We start from the raw sequence: 19,723 nt of genomic DNA, 5'->3' as shown, positions 1-19,723 counted from the left end.
TGATCTCATCTTTTATCTAACACCATTTCCAAGATTAAGAAAAGACAGACAGATAGACAACAGTGGAAATTTATAGGTCTACAAGTTTTTCAAACTGCAGCAAAAAGTTACTTTTATTTCATTAATGAAATTTTAAATACATATTTACTTATATCAATGAATCAAACAAGTACTGAATATTGACAAATTTGTTCTTAAGAAAATACATCAATTCTTCATAACAGACTTTTTTTGAATGACTCTTTATATCTGAGAGTCTTATCAAAGTCAATAGGTATACTGGTCTCTCAGCTATGTTCTAAAGTAGAGTTAATATGTCAGGTTGCCAATAGCTGGTACTCAAGTTGCTTTGCAATGAAAATAAGTTGGTTTATCCATTAGGTTAGTAGATAGTTTTGCCATTTCCAAGCATTTCTATAATTTTTTTACAAGGAAAAGAAACAATGGCATGCCAAATAAGTATCTTGTGACTGGGTATAAGTGTATGTACTGCAAATTGGTGAGAAGAGGTTTTTTTTTTCACTACTTCTTAACCAGTTAGATAAGTGGAAACACATATGTAAAGGTCGCCTTTGGCGGCCTGAGTCAAAGAAATTGCCCGACTGAGATAATTGCTCCCACCTGGAGCCGGGGCCATAAACGGCCGGAAGGATCAAAGGTGGAGCGTCCCCACTTAAGGGTCAATGCGTTGGCCACGTGCCGGCCAGCTTGAGAAAACAAAAATAAATAAAGCACGGACGCAAATGTGAGCTACGTCGGCGGGAGATAGGGCGGACGTCTTGGAAGGCTCTAAGAAGGGGAAGGAAGTGATTGGTCGCAGGAGGCAGTGCCAGAATCCCTTAAATTGGAAGGGTGGCAAAAAAGCGAGGAGAAAGGGCGAGGGACCTGGTACGTGGCGGTCTCTAACAACAGGCAGACCTTTGAGGCGGATAGAGAGAGTGTTCTCCTCTTGGAAAGTCCTCTGGAGAAAGGTTGTTGTAGAGACGGACGGCCACGAGGTTAAGCCATCTCTGGAAGAGTGACTCGTGTTCCCAGGCCAGCTAAGTCGACGTGCTGCATCACAGCTTCGATACTGTAGTGTACGTAATGCTATTGCATAGTGTATATCTTTGTAAATATTTGTAAATAAACTGTATATAACTAATCATTGAGTGTGGAGGTGTGACTTTCCGACGGACCTTCTAACGGAACATTTGTAAAGATCACGAGACGAGTAAGAAAGGATCTTCACTGGCGCAGTCGACAGGATATTCTTGCAAATCTTCAGGAGATTCTCGCAAGACGACAGGAAAGTACTGAGCCCACATTCGAGATTTGGATACTTACGGAAGGAAGAGTAGCCGGAAATCAAGGCGGAACAGAACCCAACATTGGTAAGTTGTTCTTGATTATTTGTATTCAGAATGCCGGGACGCGGAAGGACTCAAGGGTCAAAAAGGGGTATGCCATGTTCTGAGGATCAGGGAGGTCGGGCTGATCTTAGTCAATCCCAGGAAATGGATACGGAGCCGGAAAAGGAAATTTTGGATTCCGAGGTCGAGGTTATGGACAACCGGAATGAAATAGAGGGGCACGAGTCTGACGAGTTAGAGAAATTACGCTTACAGATCAGACTAGCCGAAATAGACTCTAGAAACAAAGAAAAAGAAATGGAAACGCAAATTAGACTAGCCGAAATAGAGTTAGAGAGAGATCGTCTACGAAGTGATTCTAGGACTAGTAATAGCTCTGAGCTGGGAGGTAACTTAGATAGCCTAGCTAGAAAACTCAGATGGGCTTTACCTAAAATGCCAGACAAGGAGGCGGAAGTACCATCGTGGTTTCGGGCCGTAGAAGTAGTTTTACAAACGTACGATGTGCCGGAAGAACTTCAGGGGCAGCTAGTTTTAACGGTGCTATCGGAGAAGTGTAAAACGGCGTTAAATAGGCTTACGGCAGTCGAAATCAGGGACTACCAGACTTTGAAACGGTTCTTATTAGACGAGCTGAGACTGTCTGCCGCTGAGTACCTCAAAGAGTTCACTTCCGCTGAAAAGGGAAGCAAAGAAACGTGGCCCCAATTTGCAGCTAGAATGGAGGATCTATATCGGTATTATCTAAATAGTAGAGGCGTAGATTCTTTTGAGCAGCTAACAAAATTAGTGGTCTCGGATCACCTTAAGACTAAGTTAGATGCTGACACTAAGCGTTACGTTTTATTGCAAGAAGGTAAAGGCTGGTTCCCACCGGAAGAGTTAGCCAGATACGCAGATAAGCATGCGGAGGCTGTGGAAAAGGGTAACGTTAGAGTTATATCTGAATTCGAAAGGGATAGAACAGTCACTAGAACTGGAGGTATGAGCGCGAACAATGGAGGATCAAGAATGAGATGCTATGTCTGTGACCAGATGGGTCATCTCAGAAGGGATTGTCCTCGGAGACATATTAAAGAGGAAGGACCGAAGTTTAAAGCAACGCGAGCGGTTAAAATAGACGAAACGGTAGAATCGGACGAGCAACTAGTAGCGAGGGTAAAGGTGAACAGGGAAACGATCAGCGGAAACGTACCCGTTAGTGTAAACAAAAATCTCCTGCTCGCTTATAAAGGTAATAAATTTTCTGCAATAGTGGACACGGGGGTAGATATGACGGTGATTAGGAAGTCTGTAGTGCCTGTTTACGTGTCGCGGGTAGCGAGAAAGGTTAAGTTAATCAGCGCATTTGGGCAGCAGATATCAGCAGTGTTAGCGACAATACCTGTAAGACTAGAAGGGAGGTCGAGTAAAAAGAAAAATGATTACGCTCCAGCCTTGATAACTTGCGCATTAACTGACGAACTTAGCTGCGGTACAGATGCTTTACTTTCGGCAGCTGATTATTGCGTTTTGAGGAGAGTCGAACGGACGAAAACGAACAGGCGACGGAAACCAGTCGTGAGGGTTACGGTTGCGAAAGAAAGCGGGGAAAATAGGACGAGCCCCACGACAAATAAAAGGAGCGATGCTAGAAAATATTGTAAGGCGGGTCATAGTCGGCAGGCAAGCGTTCCCCTTTGGCTAGTTGACCGCACGCCTCTTAAGGAACAATCGGTCCCTAGGGCATTGGTAGCGCGGGATAATAAGGCAAAAATCGCGCACAGAAGAGGGAAAAATCGTAATGAGATCGACGTACTATCCAGACGGGAAATCAGGAGCAATCCGGAACCCCCAGATCGTACAGACAAGGCAGTTTAATTTCGGTATTAAGTCCTTCGGATAGGTGTAATCAGTATCCACCAGGCGATTCTGAATGCAATGTGACGGGACAATTTGCCGAAGTTGGTATTGACTGTGTAAAATATCTTTTTCTGTAAAATATTAAATACTGTATATTGTTAGTATAGTTTATTATTTGTAGTAACTTAATCCTTGTAACAAGAAAGGAGGAAGTGTAGTGTAACAAAATAATTTGTACGGTAAAGATTGCTGTGTGTCGTGGCAGTATTGTTTAGGTCAAACCGGCTTTTGTTGAAGCGCAGTTTGAACCTTGTCGGTGGGAGGTGTAAAGGTCGCCTTTGGCGGCCTGAGTCAAAGAAATCGCCCGACTGAGATAATTGCTCCCACCTGGAGCCGGGGCCATAAACGGCCGGAAGGATCAAAGGTGGAGCGTCCCCACTTAAGGGTCAATGCGTTGGCCACGTGCCGGTCAGCTTGAGAAAACAAAAATAAATAAAGCACGGACGCAAATGTGAGCTACGTCGGCGGGAGATAGGGCGGACGTCTTGGAAGGCTCTAAGAAGGGGAAGGAAGTGATTGGTCGCAGGAGGCAGTGCCAGAATCCCTTAAATTGGAAGGGTGGCAAAAAAGCGAGGAGAAAGGGCGAGGGACCTGGTACGTGGCGGTCTCTAACAACAGGCAGACCTTTGAGGCGGATAGAGAGAGTGTTCTCCTCTTGGAAAGTTTTCTGGAGAAAGGTTGTTGTAGAGACGGACGGCCACGAGGTTAAGCCATCTCTGGAAGAGTGACTCGTGTTCCCAGGCCAGCTAAGTCGACGTGCTGCATCACAGCTTCGATACTGTAGTGTACGTAATGCTATTGCATAGTGTATATCTTTGTAAATATTTGTAAATAAACTGTATATAACTAATCATTGAGTGTGGAGGTGTGACTTTCCGACGGACCTTCTAACGGAACATTTGTAAAGATCACGAGACGAGTAAGAAAGTCTTTCACTACATAATTCCTCAAAAAAATTTATAACTGACAAGAAAATTGCAAATATGTGACTTGCAATTTGAAGAAAGATTTCTGATTAAGAATTATGTTCATATAATTGAAAGTAAGAGTTGAGATTCCCTGTGGAAAATACAACTAACACAGGATACTATCCTCATATTTTTCCAATTGCCTGTTATGTTTATCAGATAACGTTCTAGAACATTTTAAATTGTTTGCAGAATACTAGCATATCAGCTATTATTATCAGTCACTTTTCAGATTGGATAAATTAAATTTAAAATAAAAGCTTTTAAAAAATATTAAAAATTGAGATATTACATTAATTTTTATTTAGAGTTTTAAATTGAGTTAATTTTTTAAATGTCTCAATTTAAAACTATTATTTTGCTAAATATTATGTATACAAGTTTTGTACATAATTTTCTCTTTCTGTACACAGTATATCTGTTTAATAAATAGGTGCATTTGCATTTTTGTATATTGTATTTTATTGCATATCTGTGACAATATAATTAGACAAACTATAATTTATGCATTTTAACAGCCACAGAAATTTAATTAAGATAAAGGCAAACTTTATGTAGTATTAAAATTAATAACTTATTTGAAAAAATAAAGTACACAATTTTATTTGATTCAGTAATAATAAACAGTATTTGGAATATATATATGATTAAAATATCAAGTAACATATCTTTTAGATTCTGTATCATTGCTATCACTGTCAATATCTAAAAACACTGTTTGAGTTCTTGCTATCTTAGATTTATTCTATTTGTTAACCTCTAATTCATTACCTGCCTGTAAATATGAAAATTGACTTTTAATCCCTCTCTCTATGTTCCTAACCTTTTTTTTGACTCAACTTTAATTATTTTCCATCTCATTAATAAACACAATATCAATTGTAAATAACATTTACCATAGCTCCTTTGTCACAGCATCCTGCAATAATTCACCTATTATTAATAAAAAATATATGGGCAAAATGTTAAACCTTGATACACTCCAAAATCCACTCTAAATTCCCTTTTTGTAACACTTTAACCTATCCCAACAACATTTGTCTTAACATTTCTGTACATATCCATAATTAAATTTATTTAACTCTGATAAACCTCTTTTTTCCTGACTCAGAAAAAATTCACTGAGGGCATCCCATATTAACAATGTATAGATAGTAAAAAAAAATTATAATTAGCCTTATCTTTTCTTACCCATAATAAAAATCCCAAAAATATTAAAAAATGAATCCAAATTATAAAATGTTTAATATTCATTACAGTCAACCCTACAGGCAGTTCCAAAGAGTTTTACACTGGTGGGAATCTATTTTCTTTTAAATAAATTTAAATAAGTATTTTTGGTATCTAAATTTTAAAATAATATATTTCCTAAATTAAAAAAGCTAAATTTTTTAATATAAATATTTATTTTCTTTAAAATTAAAATGGCATTATAAATACTTTAATATAATTCATCTAATCATAAATCAAATAAAATACAGTTGAACCTGTCTATCTCAAATCTCACAGGAATGAGAAAAAATTCAAGGCAAACAGGTTTCAAGATTTAGAGGTTCCTACATAGTAAACAGTAGTAGGTTTGATTGGAATTACAGTATTTTATTAATACAATAGCAAGTACAGTACATACCTGTATTAGGTATAAATTAAATATTTTTGACATACTTTAACAGAAATAGTTTCTCAATAGTTTCTGATGGCTAACATTCTTCAACCAATAAGATGCAAGCCAAACTCGTAGCCAATCAGACAAAAGCAGCATTAAATGCAACTATGTACTGTATTTCAAAAGATGTTTCTCATCTAGAATTTATGCTATCAAAATGTAATTGCCAAGTTTTGAATTTCTAATTGACACTTCAGTCCAAAATTTTAGATATAGAGGTCTAGGTAGAAAATTATTTGAAATAAACATGTAAAGCATATTGAATTTAGGTTGAAAATGCAAGGGAAAAAATAAATTTCAAGTTAAACAGTTTTTTGAGATAGACAGGTTCAACTGTGTATTATAATAAAATATTTTAATACAGTAAAATCTGATATTATTAAATAAATATTATAATTATGAAATTAAGACTTTTTAAATAAGTATGCCTTTTAAAATATATACCAAAAAATAAAAATAATCACTGTCTCTAATACATAAATACAGTTCTCAACAATTTATATATTATAAATAATAAGAACTTACTAAAACTGCTATAATCATATGCCATATTTCAGGTTTTAACAAATCAAAAAATTGTTTCCAATCAAACTTTGTTTCTTGCATGATATCTTTATTATCTATGCCAAATAATCTAGATTTATGTGCAGCTTTAACTTCACAAGACACACTAATTCTTTGATTTACTAATTTCCATGTTATTAAAGTGCCGGAACTAAATTTAATCAAGAATTTACCATCTGCCTTTCGTTTCATAAAAATCCAAAATTTCTTTAAAACTCTATGATTTTCTTTATAACACCTTTGAAAATTAAAATTTTTTCTCTTTATTTGTTGAAATAAATTTTGTGATCTGAAAAATAAAAATAATTCATTTAATATGGATGATATTTAATATTTTTTGGAATTAAGCTATGGAGAACTTATCATACAAAAAGTGTTCCTATATGATAAGTTCTCCATAGCAAATTTATGCTTAATTCCAAAGAACATACAACCAAATAAGAGAACAGCAAACAATCAAGTACTATTTAATATTCTATTTGCTTTTAATCTGCTTAACTGTATGTATGATCATATATTTAGTTTATTTTGAATCAATCTAAGATTTTGTAATTGTTTTTAAGCAATTATTGAAAAAATTTCTTGCCATACAAATCATAAAAATTTTTATGCATGATTTTAGCATTTATAATTAAATATACTTTAGATAAATGGAAAAGGATAATACAATTAGATATATGAAATGTAGAAATTATTAAGCAGATTAATAAAATATTTAAAAAATAAAATAAAATAAAAAAATTAATTATCATTTATGAGAAATTAAAAAATTGAGTCTTATGAAAATCTTAAAACTTTTCAAAGTTTTTATACTTAATATCAACATAATTTACATCTTCTAATGAATAAAAAAGTAGTGAACTAAAAATAAATTTATACACATACATAGCTAAAGCATAGATGTAATCCATTCAAATGTAAGCATATTATCCATTGTTTAGATAGAGCAAAAAACAAACAGAAAAAAAATTTGTGTGATTGTTTCTAGACAATAATAATACTTAGAATGTAGTTGAATATTCCATTAAAAAAAAAAAACAACTTTTGGCAAAATATTCAAACTTCATAAATAAAGAATTACATGGCAAAATTAGTTTGTTATTGTTTTACCACATAATACTGACAGTGAAAATGTCACAAAGAAATCATATAGACAATTTTATGCAAAAATTATTGAAAGACTAAAAGCAGATTATTGCAGAGAGATTTCGCCAGTATTCTAAATGTACTGCAGTGCATCATAAACAGGTTTTGGGCAATATTTTAAAGAACAAAAGATGTTAGACATCAACCAGAAAGTGAACATCCAAGATCTACCATCGCTCAACAAACTATTACATATTAAAAGCACATCATAATAGAAGAATGTCTCTATAAAGCTGTCTACAGCCACTAGTATTCAAGTTTCACAATAAACCGCTTGCTGCTGCTGTTTGCTTCAGGCAAACAGTGTTTTTCCCAAATGCACCAAATATTGTGTTCACTTGATCCCTGTGCACAGAAGACTTGTTTTTAATGTGGTGTAAAGAACATCAAGATTAGACTTTGAGGAAAGTAACACTCTGCTCACGGAAAAGTCCAAGTAGAGTCTACAGGATGATTCTTATTGGATTAAAATTTAGAGAGAATGGGATATCTAATATAGTCGTAGAAACATTGCAGAAAGAGACCAATTTGCATATGACTGTATTTGGTCTGGAGCAGCATTATGCTTAATGGCTGCACTGAGCTCCATGTTTTTGCAAGGAGGTGCTATTATGTAAGAAGTTAAAAAAGATGAGGTCTGGAACCCCATGTGAAAAATTTCACATGGGTTCCAAGACCTTTGATGATACTATTGGTTTGGATTTCATTTTCATGTATGATGATGTCCAAAGACATCCCTAGGCAAAATTTATTTTTGAAATCCATGAAAAGAGTGGTAGGGGTAGAGAATAGATGTATTTAGGTCTACAATATGAACATTTTTAATATAGAAACAGACAGAAAAACATACAATAAAAGTAATAAAAAGTGTACAATAGTTTTATAACGAATTGGAAAATTCAACAAGAATATAGAAATTTGCCTTTAAAACTGCTCTCCCACTTTTAGCAAGATTGAATTAATAAATTACAGAAAAAAGTTTATTTCTGCAGCAATATCTCTTTCAATATACAAGAAAGTGAAAAAAGTTTCTCTTGACACATTTTTCATTAGAGATAGTTCTTGATCAATTTTAACTTTGAAAATATCATTCTATAGATTCAACACATATCAGTACAATTATATTTTCAATAATTACCAGTTTAACAATTTAAAAAGTAAAATATACTATCAAATTTGCAAAGCTTCTGAAAGTATGAAGCTCTAGGCATCATCTTTTTTCACCTTTATATTTGCTTGCCTGTAATAATGCCAGCTTGTATATAACCCTTATTCCATAAAACATATGTGGGAAGCTCTAGGGAGATAAGTTGAACCCTATCAGCCTAAACCAAGAACATTCCAGGAGCTCAATTCTTGAACAAGAACATCTTAAAGATGCTCTTGTTCAAGAATAGACTCTGCTCCTAATACCGTGTTTCCCCAAAAATAAGACATCCCCTAAAAATAAGACCTAGTAGAGGTTTTGCTGAATTGCTAAATAAAAGGCCTCCCCGGAAAGTAAAACCTAGCAAAGTTTTGTTTGGAAGCATGCCCACCAAACAGAACACCAGACCATGCAGCCTGCTGCATGGTCTGGTGTTCTGTTTGATGACACCAGACCTTTTCAGCCTGCTGCCGTTATCCCCTTCCTTCACCATTTGTTGCAGAGCAGCTGCATGCAGGACATGAAGACCGTCACCTACCACCAACCCTGATGTTCTCTTCCACGGCTGTCACTTGTAAATGTGCAGGCAAGGCATCAAGAGGCCCGTTGCCTGCCACCATACCATATGCTGTCCCTGCTATGCTGTACGAGTGTACTGTGGTGAGCTCCCCCTGGTGGCCGGAAGCCACCATACCACACAAAAAATAAGACATCCCCTGAAAATAAGACCTAGCACATCTTTGGGAGCAAAAATTAATATAAGACACTGTCTTATTTTTGGGGAAACAGGGTATAACTGATAAATAATGTATAACCATCATGAGCAATTGCTGTGCAATGTATGTTTATGTGCACAAAAGGTAACTATAAATCATATTAACCTTTCAGCAGTGGGAGAGTCAGGTATGGTTCTATCCCTTAGTAGTGGAGAATATACCCGAAAAATTTTTAAAGTATTTTTTCACTCAATTTTTCTCATTTCCGTTTTAGAAAAAGTATTTGTAAACAGTTATGTCTAGTAAAGAAAAGTCTTTTTTTATTGTTACATAATTCATTTTTTATGTGAATTTTTTTTTGCGGTAGTTTTTGGCTAGATTTTGGTGATACCCCCAAAAGAATTTAACGTATATATACGTCCCTCACCACTGCCACATGATCGCCCTCGACGTATATATACGTCCCTCACTGCTGAGTGGTTAATCATGTTCTGTGCAAAAAGATAATGCTTAATACTTTTCATGTTGATTTTGGCTTGATGTAATTTAGACTAAATTTTTGATTTGCAATTATTTTGTTGTATAAAGAATATAATGTTCTGCTTGTATGCTAAGTTTCACACTATTCTAATCAGTAATTTCCAAGATACAGACCAAATTAATCATTAAGATATTTCAGTCGTGTCACACAAAATTTAGTGCCAATTTCAGAAGCAAATAAATATATCTATATTAAAGTTTGACTGTATTTTGTAATGTGATTTAATTATATATATAAAAATGTAAAGTATGATTTTGTTTTACACAGGAGTTGGATATAAGCAGATATCTTGTAAAAAAAACTTTCACATAAATTTATGTCCTAAAAAGTTCCAGATGATTATGTAGACAGTTATGCAATCACTTACAATTAACAGTAAAATATTAAAATAAATTTTAAATGTTTCACTTATAACTTTATATGAATTCAGAACCTTTAAACACCAGTAACATAATTTTAATGAAAACATTTGTTCAAAGTTTTCATTAAAAATTATGTTACTGGAGTTTAAAGGTTCTGGATTTGTGTGATTAACTCCAGTAATTCGAGAAGAAAAGTGTTATAATTTTATATAATGAATAACATTTTAGTCAAATGTTTCTGAGTATAATGAGCAAAATTTTGTTGTACCATATTGAGTACACTACTTTAGAAAATACATGCAAACTAAGATAATCACCTCAGTGAATAGCATTCAGTAGTTCTCCAAAATTTAAAGTCAAATGATAGAGAAGTACAGTTTGCTGTGTTTCTCTAGCGAATGTTTTGCAGCCAAATTCAATAGCACTAGAAGTGAGTTAATCTAACCATTCACCATCCACAAAACATTAACCATATATATCAATCATGCATGAAACAAAACCCTACTGTATTTTCAATAAAGTATATATTTTGTGTCTTTTATTTATGCCCAATTTTGTAGTTTTTAGAATGTGGCAACCATATATTAAAATCTATAATATATTTTAAAAATCAATTTATCAAGTGTATTAGTAATAATTAAAAAAATATATTACAAACCTGATTAATGAATTTTTAATGTTTCTACTGTACATGATTGATAAATTTCCACATTTTATAGGATACATAAAGTTTAATAATATGTTTGACATTTTAATCAGTTTCAAACAAATTTCTTCAAAATATTTTCAAAAAATTTCTTTTATATATATTCCTGTAAGAAAAAAAAATATATATATATATATCAATACATGTTGTAATAATTATGATAAAAAATTTAAATAAAATAATAAATATATAGTGTTCATATATGAAAAAATAAACTTAATAATTTCCTTAACTCTCTAAACATGAGATCACACAAAATTCCCTTAATCCATTCAAGACAAAATCAGTCAGAGGAAAATTTGTTTGACTTTCCTCTTGTAGCCTGACAAATAAAAACAATTTAGTCTCCAGGTACAATACATAGAAAAAAAAAATTTTCAGAGCTTAAAGAGTTAATTTATAGAAACTAGTGCCTTTTCTTAACAGATTTTGAACACAAAAGAAAAAATATATAATTGTTTAATCTCCATTTCCAGACACCCAAGTACAAACAGCCACAACCTGAATATAAGAAGATAACAACGAACAGCAGCACACCGAGTGTATACAATAAATTGATATGTACAAAAAACCTTGCACAACATTCAACTCAATAAATGCTCCACTTCCTTATCAACTTACGCCTCTGATCCGGATATTACGGCGGACTTGTCGAAAACTAGATTGCTTGTCACCACAACGCATGTGGAGCATATCAAATGGTTGGAGCAGATGGAGATTTATAAGGCGTGTAGTACTTCCTCATCCATCAATTCTAGGAATGAGGTCACTCTTTCCTTGGCGTGGCAGGCTCTATTGAATGCGGACCTTTAACAGTACGTAACAAATGGTTTGTGGAGGGGCTGAGGAAGCGTTTACGATGTTTCCCGGAATGCCGTGTCTTATTGGCATTTTTACAATAATATTAGGTCTCATGATTTTTTGTCTCCCGTCATGCCTGGGGACATCCCTATTTTCAAAAATTAGTGTTTGTTTCCCATCATTCTCTTAAGACATTGACATTTTTAAAAATAGCATTTAATCTTATGTCGAAGATTTGTCGGTTTGTTTCCCATAATGCCTCAAGACATTGGTAGTTGTAAATTAGCATTCAATCGTATATTTAAATTTTGACGTTCGATGCTGTTCGGTACGTGATCTGGTTCCTTTTTTCGACTTCGAACATCATTCCAGTCAATTTTTCACCTGATGAAGAACCCAGGAGGAGTTGTGAAAATGTTTGTAGTGACTGACATTGTGTGTTTGCACGGTTAAAGGTTTTTTGTACATATCAATTTATAAGAAGATAGTTATGCTGAACTATTTACTTGATTTAAGAAAAATACATAGAGATGTAGCCAAATATAACAATGTCAACATTGTATATAAACATAACCCCCACAGTTTTCAAGTTTGTTATGAAATGACAAGGTCCAGTATGGTCACAATCGACAACCTACACTTTAACAAGAAGCTTACATGTATGGGGCTACCAACTGCACCCTGCTGCAAAGGATTAAGGAATTCCATCAAATACACCATTGATGGAAATCCATACAATACAACTTTAGCAGCTTAAAGTTGAAAGTGAAAGTGTAAATTAATTGGAAGGATGCTTTGGCTAAAGAACTTAACTAGTTTAGGCACTAGAAGATTTTGGAGATTTATACAGCTAGTTAAGATTCAAACTATATTAATTACCAAGATTAATTACTGACCCACTATCTATGTTATGGAGGTCTCTTTCTGAATTCTAACATTGAAATTAATAAAATTATAAAAATATTGGCTTACTCTTGTTAATTAGTTATTATTCATATATGTTTTTTTTAATTATTAATTACATTTACTTTCTGTTGTATTTAAACTTCATATTTGTTCTATTTTTTATTTTTATATTTATTTTGAATATTCTTTTCATTCAAAAATAGTCCATGTCAAATATTCAACTAACAAAGACTTATAAATTTACATAAAAAATGTTTTTGTTTCATTAAAATTTATTGCTGGAGTATATTTTAAGATATAAATTTTATTTCTGGCATTCCTTCTAGTTTATATTGAAAAAAATATATTTAAGAAATATTATAGCATTTTATAGATTAACTGTAATTAAACTATCCCTATTCAAACCTATCTACAAAGATATCTGATTGTATTTGGACTACTAAATAAGGTGACATTTTTGGATATTTAGAAGACATTTTCAAAATAAATTAGGACAGAAAGTCATCACTATAGCCCTTTTGGCTCTTACATATGTTCCATCCAAAGACAGTCCATCAATTGAATAAAAAATGTTAGCATTTTTTCAACCTTATCCATTGTTAAAGGTGTACTGTTTATTTCATCTATGGTTTACATTCAGTATATTATAATGATTTACATTTTTAATTATCTCTATATCAAAATCATTAATATAGTAATAATTTCATCTGGATGTTAAAAATTTGTTTTATAAATGTTCAAGGTATCTATATCATCATTTTATGTATATTACATATTTTTTATTATTTTATTTAAATTATTATTACTTATTAACTATTTTTAAAAATTATTTCTTTCATAGTTTCAATATTATAATTTTACATAGCCAAAGGATTGCCTTAAATACTCAGACTATAAATTTGCTGATTATATACCGAGCTTCGGTTGTTTAATACACTTATTATAATTTTATGATAAATTTCAAAAATTTCTTATAGGGAACTTAAATCAAAAGCATCATTCATAAAAGGTTTCAAGAATTTTCATTCTTGCTAAATATTTTCGATATTAACATTCTCATGTCAGAAGACAACACATTCATTTTGAGGAAGAATTTGTTTTTGAAGAGGCAATACAATTGTTTACTCCAAAAACATTTAAGAAGCATTGTTAATTTCAAACTATTTTATATTCTGATTTTACTTTATAATTAACAAATATTACCTCATAAGTTTCTGGTTCCATATTATTATCTGTATCAAATGCTTATTTCAGATAATACTTTATAATTAATTTGTAAATAATTTCATTTATATTTCAAAATGTTCTAACTCAATGGTTCTCAAAGTATGATCCACGGACCACCTGTGGTCCACGATCATACTTTCAGTCATCCAGGTAATCTAGTCATTTTTTCAAAATGAAATTCTATATGAAAGATGTTAAAATATCTACACCAGAGAACAGTAAAATTTCCACTTATCTAAAAGCCTTTTACTGGTGCATGTATCATCCCATTAAACAATGAAGTTACGTTCATTGTTTAGTGGGATGATACGCACATTGGTAAAAGGCTTTTAGATAAGTGGAAAATTTATTGAAATTCTACACTGTTTATCCAGAGAGAACAATGCTTTCATGCATTATATATCTCTTATGTTAGCTTATTAAATGGACAATATATTTTGGCACACACAGTCTATCATACCTACGATGATATTTACAGGATAAGAAGGCATAGGTGTACACAATTCATCTACTATTTAGTTTAAATGGTTAATGAATAAATAACTTTGATAATCATCATTCTAAACTATTAAATCATTGATTTTTATATACAAATCTCAAATTTATATATATAATGTCAATGCATTTTAATTAAAGTAACCATTCGTTATAGTTTTAATGTAACAGTTGAATTTTCTCTCTAATTTTTTTTACATACAAAAACCTATATTCCCCTGTATACTTCCCATATTTTATGCACAAAAAAAAATCATTTCTATGATTAAATTTAACAAATTATTGGCAAAATTTTAAATTACTAAAGCTAATAGTTACATTTTATAAAAAGAATACACTAAGAATTCACAAAATACATACACTAGTCATATTAATAAATCGCGAAATAAAACTAATTGAACTCTGTGGATATGACTTTAAACATGGCGTAATCCACCGCTTAGGACATAACCTTCGTAGTTTTCCTACGATGTATATCTCGTGTATTATTCCAATTTTACTCTGTAACAATTCACTTTTGATATTAAAAGAATCAACATCGATAACCTGCAAATATTAACTATCGACTGATCGATCGATCGATCCGTAGCAAACCACAACAGGAATTCTTACACTGCTATAAAACAAATAAATTAAATTGTCCAAGACTTTTCTTTACCTTTCGTGTTGTTTCTGTTGTGTTTTTAAAGCATTAAAAACGAAAAAAGTCCATAAATAAATAAAATAAATCAGGTCAATAGTAGAAAAATAATTTTAGAAGAGAGCATGCGCAGTAAGATGAGAAGGTTTAAGGAAGTAAAAGCAGACGACAAATTTTTGTAATTTATTATAATTTTTCACTGATATTAATTTAATTTAATAAAATTATATTTTAATTACATTAAATAATATTAAAATGTAATTCTAATTTATTATGAATGCATATCTAATACAATTAAAACTGATTTGAAATTATGTTAAACTGTAGATGGAACATTTTCATCTTCATTTTACAATCTTATTTTCTTTAATGCAACTAATTGTCTAGTTCTTGTCTTTTTTTCTTTGTATATCACTCCATATGTTCCTTTTAGGTTTATATTAATGAATTATTAATAATTTAATTTATGAATTTATATATAATTTAATACAACTTTAGCTTCGCCAATATTCTCTACTTTTATGTTATCATCCATTTCAAAATTCTTCCCGTTGCCAAACAAAATTTTTTACAAATAATAATCGTGGCTATTGTATCGTTAAAAATTATTTCTTGATTGGATTAAATGATTACCGCGAGATTGGATTGAATGATTAACAAAGAACATCCGTCTCCACTCTATTTCAGTGTAAGCATTAGTAGATTTCACTTCAACTTGGAAAGCACGAAAATGGGCCAATCGCGGCAAAATCCACAATGAGAGATTACGAATACTAGGTCCAGGATATGAAGGCAAGCTCGTGACCCGCTGCCGGTAATCTATTCGGCCCACGGGCGCGCTGCATCTGTATGGCTGAGGAAGGCAACATAATTGAGTCGTCATGAGCAGTGTTTTCCTCTGCCTCGCATGCCTGAATTATAAGTTCCGAAGTGTTTCTGGCATAGCGACGTGTCAGCTGGTGCGTAAAAAGGCAGACTACAACCAGCAAGGTCCGGGGATCATGTACAGTCCCAGGTAAGACAAAAATAATAATAATTAGTTGTATTTACAGACAACATATGGAAATTCAAGCATGGACGACTCAAGCAGGAGATGTGGCCTGTGGGCCGTGTGGAATAGGACACTGCAGCGGCAGCGATCACAGATCGTGGAAATGGAAGTAAAAAAACCTTGAAAAGAAAAGCCCGCTTTTCTTTTTCTTTTTGTTTTTGTGCGCTTTGTACGAAAATCGTGTAGGCGATTCATCACAGTAAACATGACAGGTCTATATTTTGTAAAGGGTCACGCATAAAGGTATGGTTTCTTTGACTTTTTTGAACCCACAGAGACGTCTACAACTTGGGATGTCGCTGACCCCCTCATTTGGAGCTTAAAGTGTGCTTTGTGTAGAATTTGTGTTAAATTTATTATCCTTTCTTCTTTAATATGATGTTAGTTATCTCGGTTAACCGCATCGAATTTTCTGCCATAAAAACACCACGTGATTGTATTTTTTCACGTGACTACCAGACGAATGGTTATTGGCTGATAGAAAGGCGTCTTGGCCACGGTCGCCGCAAAAACACAATTTAACCAACTTTTGCGGCAAAAAATCGATTTCTGCAGCGAGAAAAAGTGACGACATTCTGCCGCTTTTGACTTGTCGCATGCATGAGTGCATCCTCCTTAAAGCTTCCACAAGCTGTACCAGCGCTGGAAAACGATGTATCGTCGACCAAGAGGATTACTTTCAATGTGAGAGTGCATCGGTATTTTAAACTAATCGAAGAAAGGAACTATAAGCCGTCCTCCAACTTTAGGATCCTCCCACGTAGAAATACAATAGAAATGGCGTGATCACTTTTTATTCTGTATTTTTGCAATATGATGAAAATTGGCCGGATGGCCGCGAGGTCAAAGTGGCAGCCTACCGCTCTGGGGGATCGAATCCAAACGGGTCGAGAAATCCCCAGGAATTTTTTGGAGGGTGGTTTCTTCAGATATGTCGGGCCCTGTCCCTCACCACCCGGTCACCCCATTATGGCCTTCATGTTAAATTCTTGTCTATGGCTACCAAGAACACTTGATGGCTTTCCGGAGATGCAATAGGTTTAATTTAGGACCTGTTATTCATCCTATCATTACATATGAATGTAGCATTTAGGCTCGTTGAATTTATATCTCCTACAACATCCGAAAGCTGTTGTTAGCACGACGAGCCTTTTTTTAATACAGAAAGGTATAGTACAATTCTGTCCAGCTACTTTCTAATAAACCGCCAACAGATCTCGCCATTACTTAAAATATTTAGTCTAGTAGCAACTTCTCTTCGTCAGAATATGAAAAAAGAATATTTTATTGGAAATACCGCTCGCTTCCAGTCCGAATTGGCATTATCATCACAATGTATTCAAAACTCAGATATTAATATTTTTACTGATGACTTCAAACTTGATAGTAGTCTATGTTATACCCTAGTTCTGATTTTTGTTGCGTCTTAAACTTCTAAATTTCGCCTTCACAATGCAGTCATTGTGATGAAAAAATTAGAGCAGGATTAACTAGTTCAAAGAAATACGAACATGACCATTTTCACCGACAATACTACTGGCCTGGACACTTTTAACGAACTACCTTTAACGAACTACTTTTAACGAACTACCTTCACTATATTGCTACGAAACGTGCTTGGCTTTAAAAATTAACAATTATTCTCTAAATTGGATGATAGCTTACTGCAATTTACCTTTTATTAAAAGCGCTGATAAAGTAGGTATGTTTGCAGCACAACACAATCTTGACGTCAGCCAGCATACCAGGCCAATCTCCACCATAAAATACATATATTTTCTAGCATGAAATTTTAAACACTTGGCAGAACAGTTAAAACATTAATAAGGATTGCTTTCGTGCACAAAAAGGACTTTGAAGTTTTAATCCTTATTTGGAAAAATTAAATAAAGTATAATACAAAAAGTAAACTAAACTTATATTAATAATGTAGCCGTGCTTTTTAATTTAATGTTCAGAGTTATTTTAAGTAAAACAATATATATTGTAAAATCAATAAATTACGTTATAGAAAATAACGTGTTTAGTCATTTCCATCTTTTGAAAAAACCTGTACATTACACAATTTAATTGTTGAGCAAATTAGTGAAACTAATAAATCCTTAAAAGTAAAAACAATAACTCTTCTTTCAATAGAGTTGAAGCAATTAATGAATAACAAATGAATACCTTAAATGTTGAAGAATTTTAACAATTCTCTGAAAACACAAAGTTGGCGGAGAAACTTTATATTGGTTAACTATCGATCTGGTTCGTTGTTTCTTAAACACTTTAGGGCTTGGCTCAGAAAATCAGTTTTTAGATTAGCTCAAATAAAGCAGGTTTTTTTTCTTTGTTTTGACAGTAGTTATAATCGACATTTAATTGATACGAATATATTAACTTTTTTGTTTCGTAACATCGTTCTCATGCGAAAAAGCGAAAGACGTTAGTATGATTTTTACGGACAATGCTATTTTTAATTTATCTCAAACGCTGTTATTAAACCAATTTTGAATTGTTATAATATTAAATTAAGCGTCTTTTCTATACCAATAAGTTATTTTGCCATTTAGTTAAACCGCAAATATTCAGATTTTGATTACATTGCTTTTGCACACAAAAGTAACGTAAATTAAATGTATTGTCTTACGTAATAGTATATTGCATTTATGTCGAAGCAGGTTAATAACATGTTATTGTTAGCAGAAATAAATAAAACACCGCATTTTTCTACAGTGATTTAGCGCTCTCTCTTGTTTAATAATATCCATTTATCATTTAGTATAATGATTTATATAAAATTAACTTCACATAGTATTATTATTTTATTTTTTCTCAGAAATAACAGTGAAAAAATTATGAAATGTAGCCTTTCGAATATTTGACGCGTCTGCCCTTCATACAGCGAATTTTTTTATTTCAATGTGTAACTGCTTTCTAACAGAATTTGTGAACTTTTTTTTGGTTAATGTTACTTTAGGTTCCAAGATGGCGACGGGGAAATTTTACCCTAGAGTCGAGACGTCGACGACGGGGAAATTTTACCCTACATTCAAGATGGCCGCGTTTCCTGTAACTTCGAAACAGAAACGCGCGTGTGTTTGTGACGATAGAGGGAGCATTTTCGTAACGTTATGTGAAAGTGAAATCGGCGGGAAATAATATGTCGGTGTTACGAACGAATATGCAAATACATAATCTACCACGTAATTTCTGTTCTTTTCTGGGCAATTATGCAAATCGACTAATTTCCAGTTGGAATTTAGTGTTGCGACAAATTGTGTATTGGAATAATATTGATTTATTATTTACATTAACTAATTTTCACAATTTCTTATCGGTAAATATATATATATATTATTATTATTATTTATTTATTTTATTATTTTCAAATATTAGTAATTATTGATTCTATTTAAATTTAATCCTAAAAGTTAAAAAATTGATTAAAAATTTTTTTCCTCCCGTGTTTAGTTTATTGCTAATTCTTTGATAATGAGTAGTTTTGCCGATTTAAGTTCTGACGAATTTTGGTCGAGTTGCACCACCCG

General features: G+C 32.9%; 1 protein-coding gene across 1 annotated transcript in view; it reads right to left on the bottom strand.

Moving 5' to 3' along the window:
* The window catches only part of LOC136973326 (mitochondrial potassium channel ATP-binding subunit-like), a 55,584-nt gene extending 44,408 nt beyond the window's left edge, over positions 1–11,176 (bottom strand). Inside the window, exons 1-2 of the mRNA XM_067268060.1 lie at positions 11,023–11,176; positions 6,414–6,741 (exon numbers count right to left, since the gene is read on the bottom strand). Coding sequence (XP_067124161.1) covers positions 6,414–6,741; positions 11,023–11,114 — 420 coding nt within the window. The 5' untranslated portion in view covers positions 11,115–11,176. The remainder of the gene's footprint in view (positions 1–6,413; positions 6,742–11,022) is intronic.
* Between the last annotated feature and the right edge of the window lie 8,547 nt (positions 11,177–19,723).

This window comes from Centruroides vittatus, unplaced genomic scaffold, assembly GCF_030686945.1.
Source record: "Centruroides vittatus isolate TY-2023 unplaced genomic scaffold, ASM3068694v2 contig_3134, whole genome shotgun sequence".
NCBI classification, from domain to species: domain Eukaryota; kingdom Metazoa; phylum Arthropoda; class Arachnida; order Scorpiones; family Buthidae; genus Centruroides; species Centruroides vittatus.
This window is presented reverse-complemented; position numbering and strand designations above follow the sequence as displayed.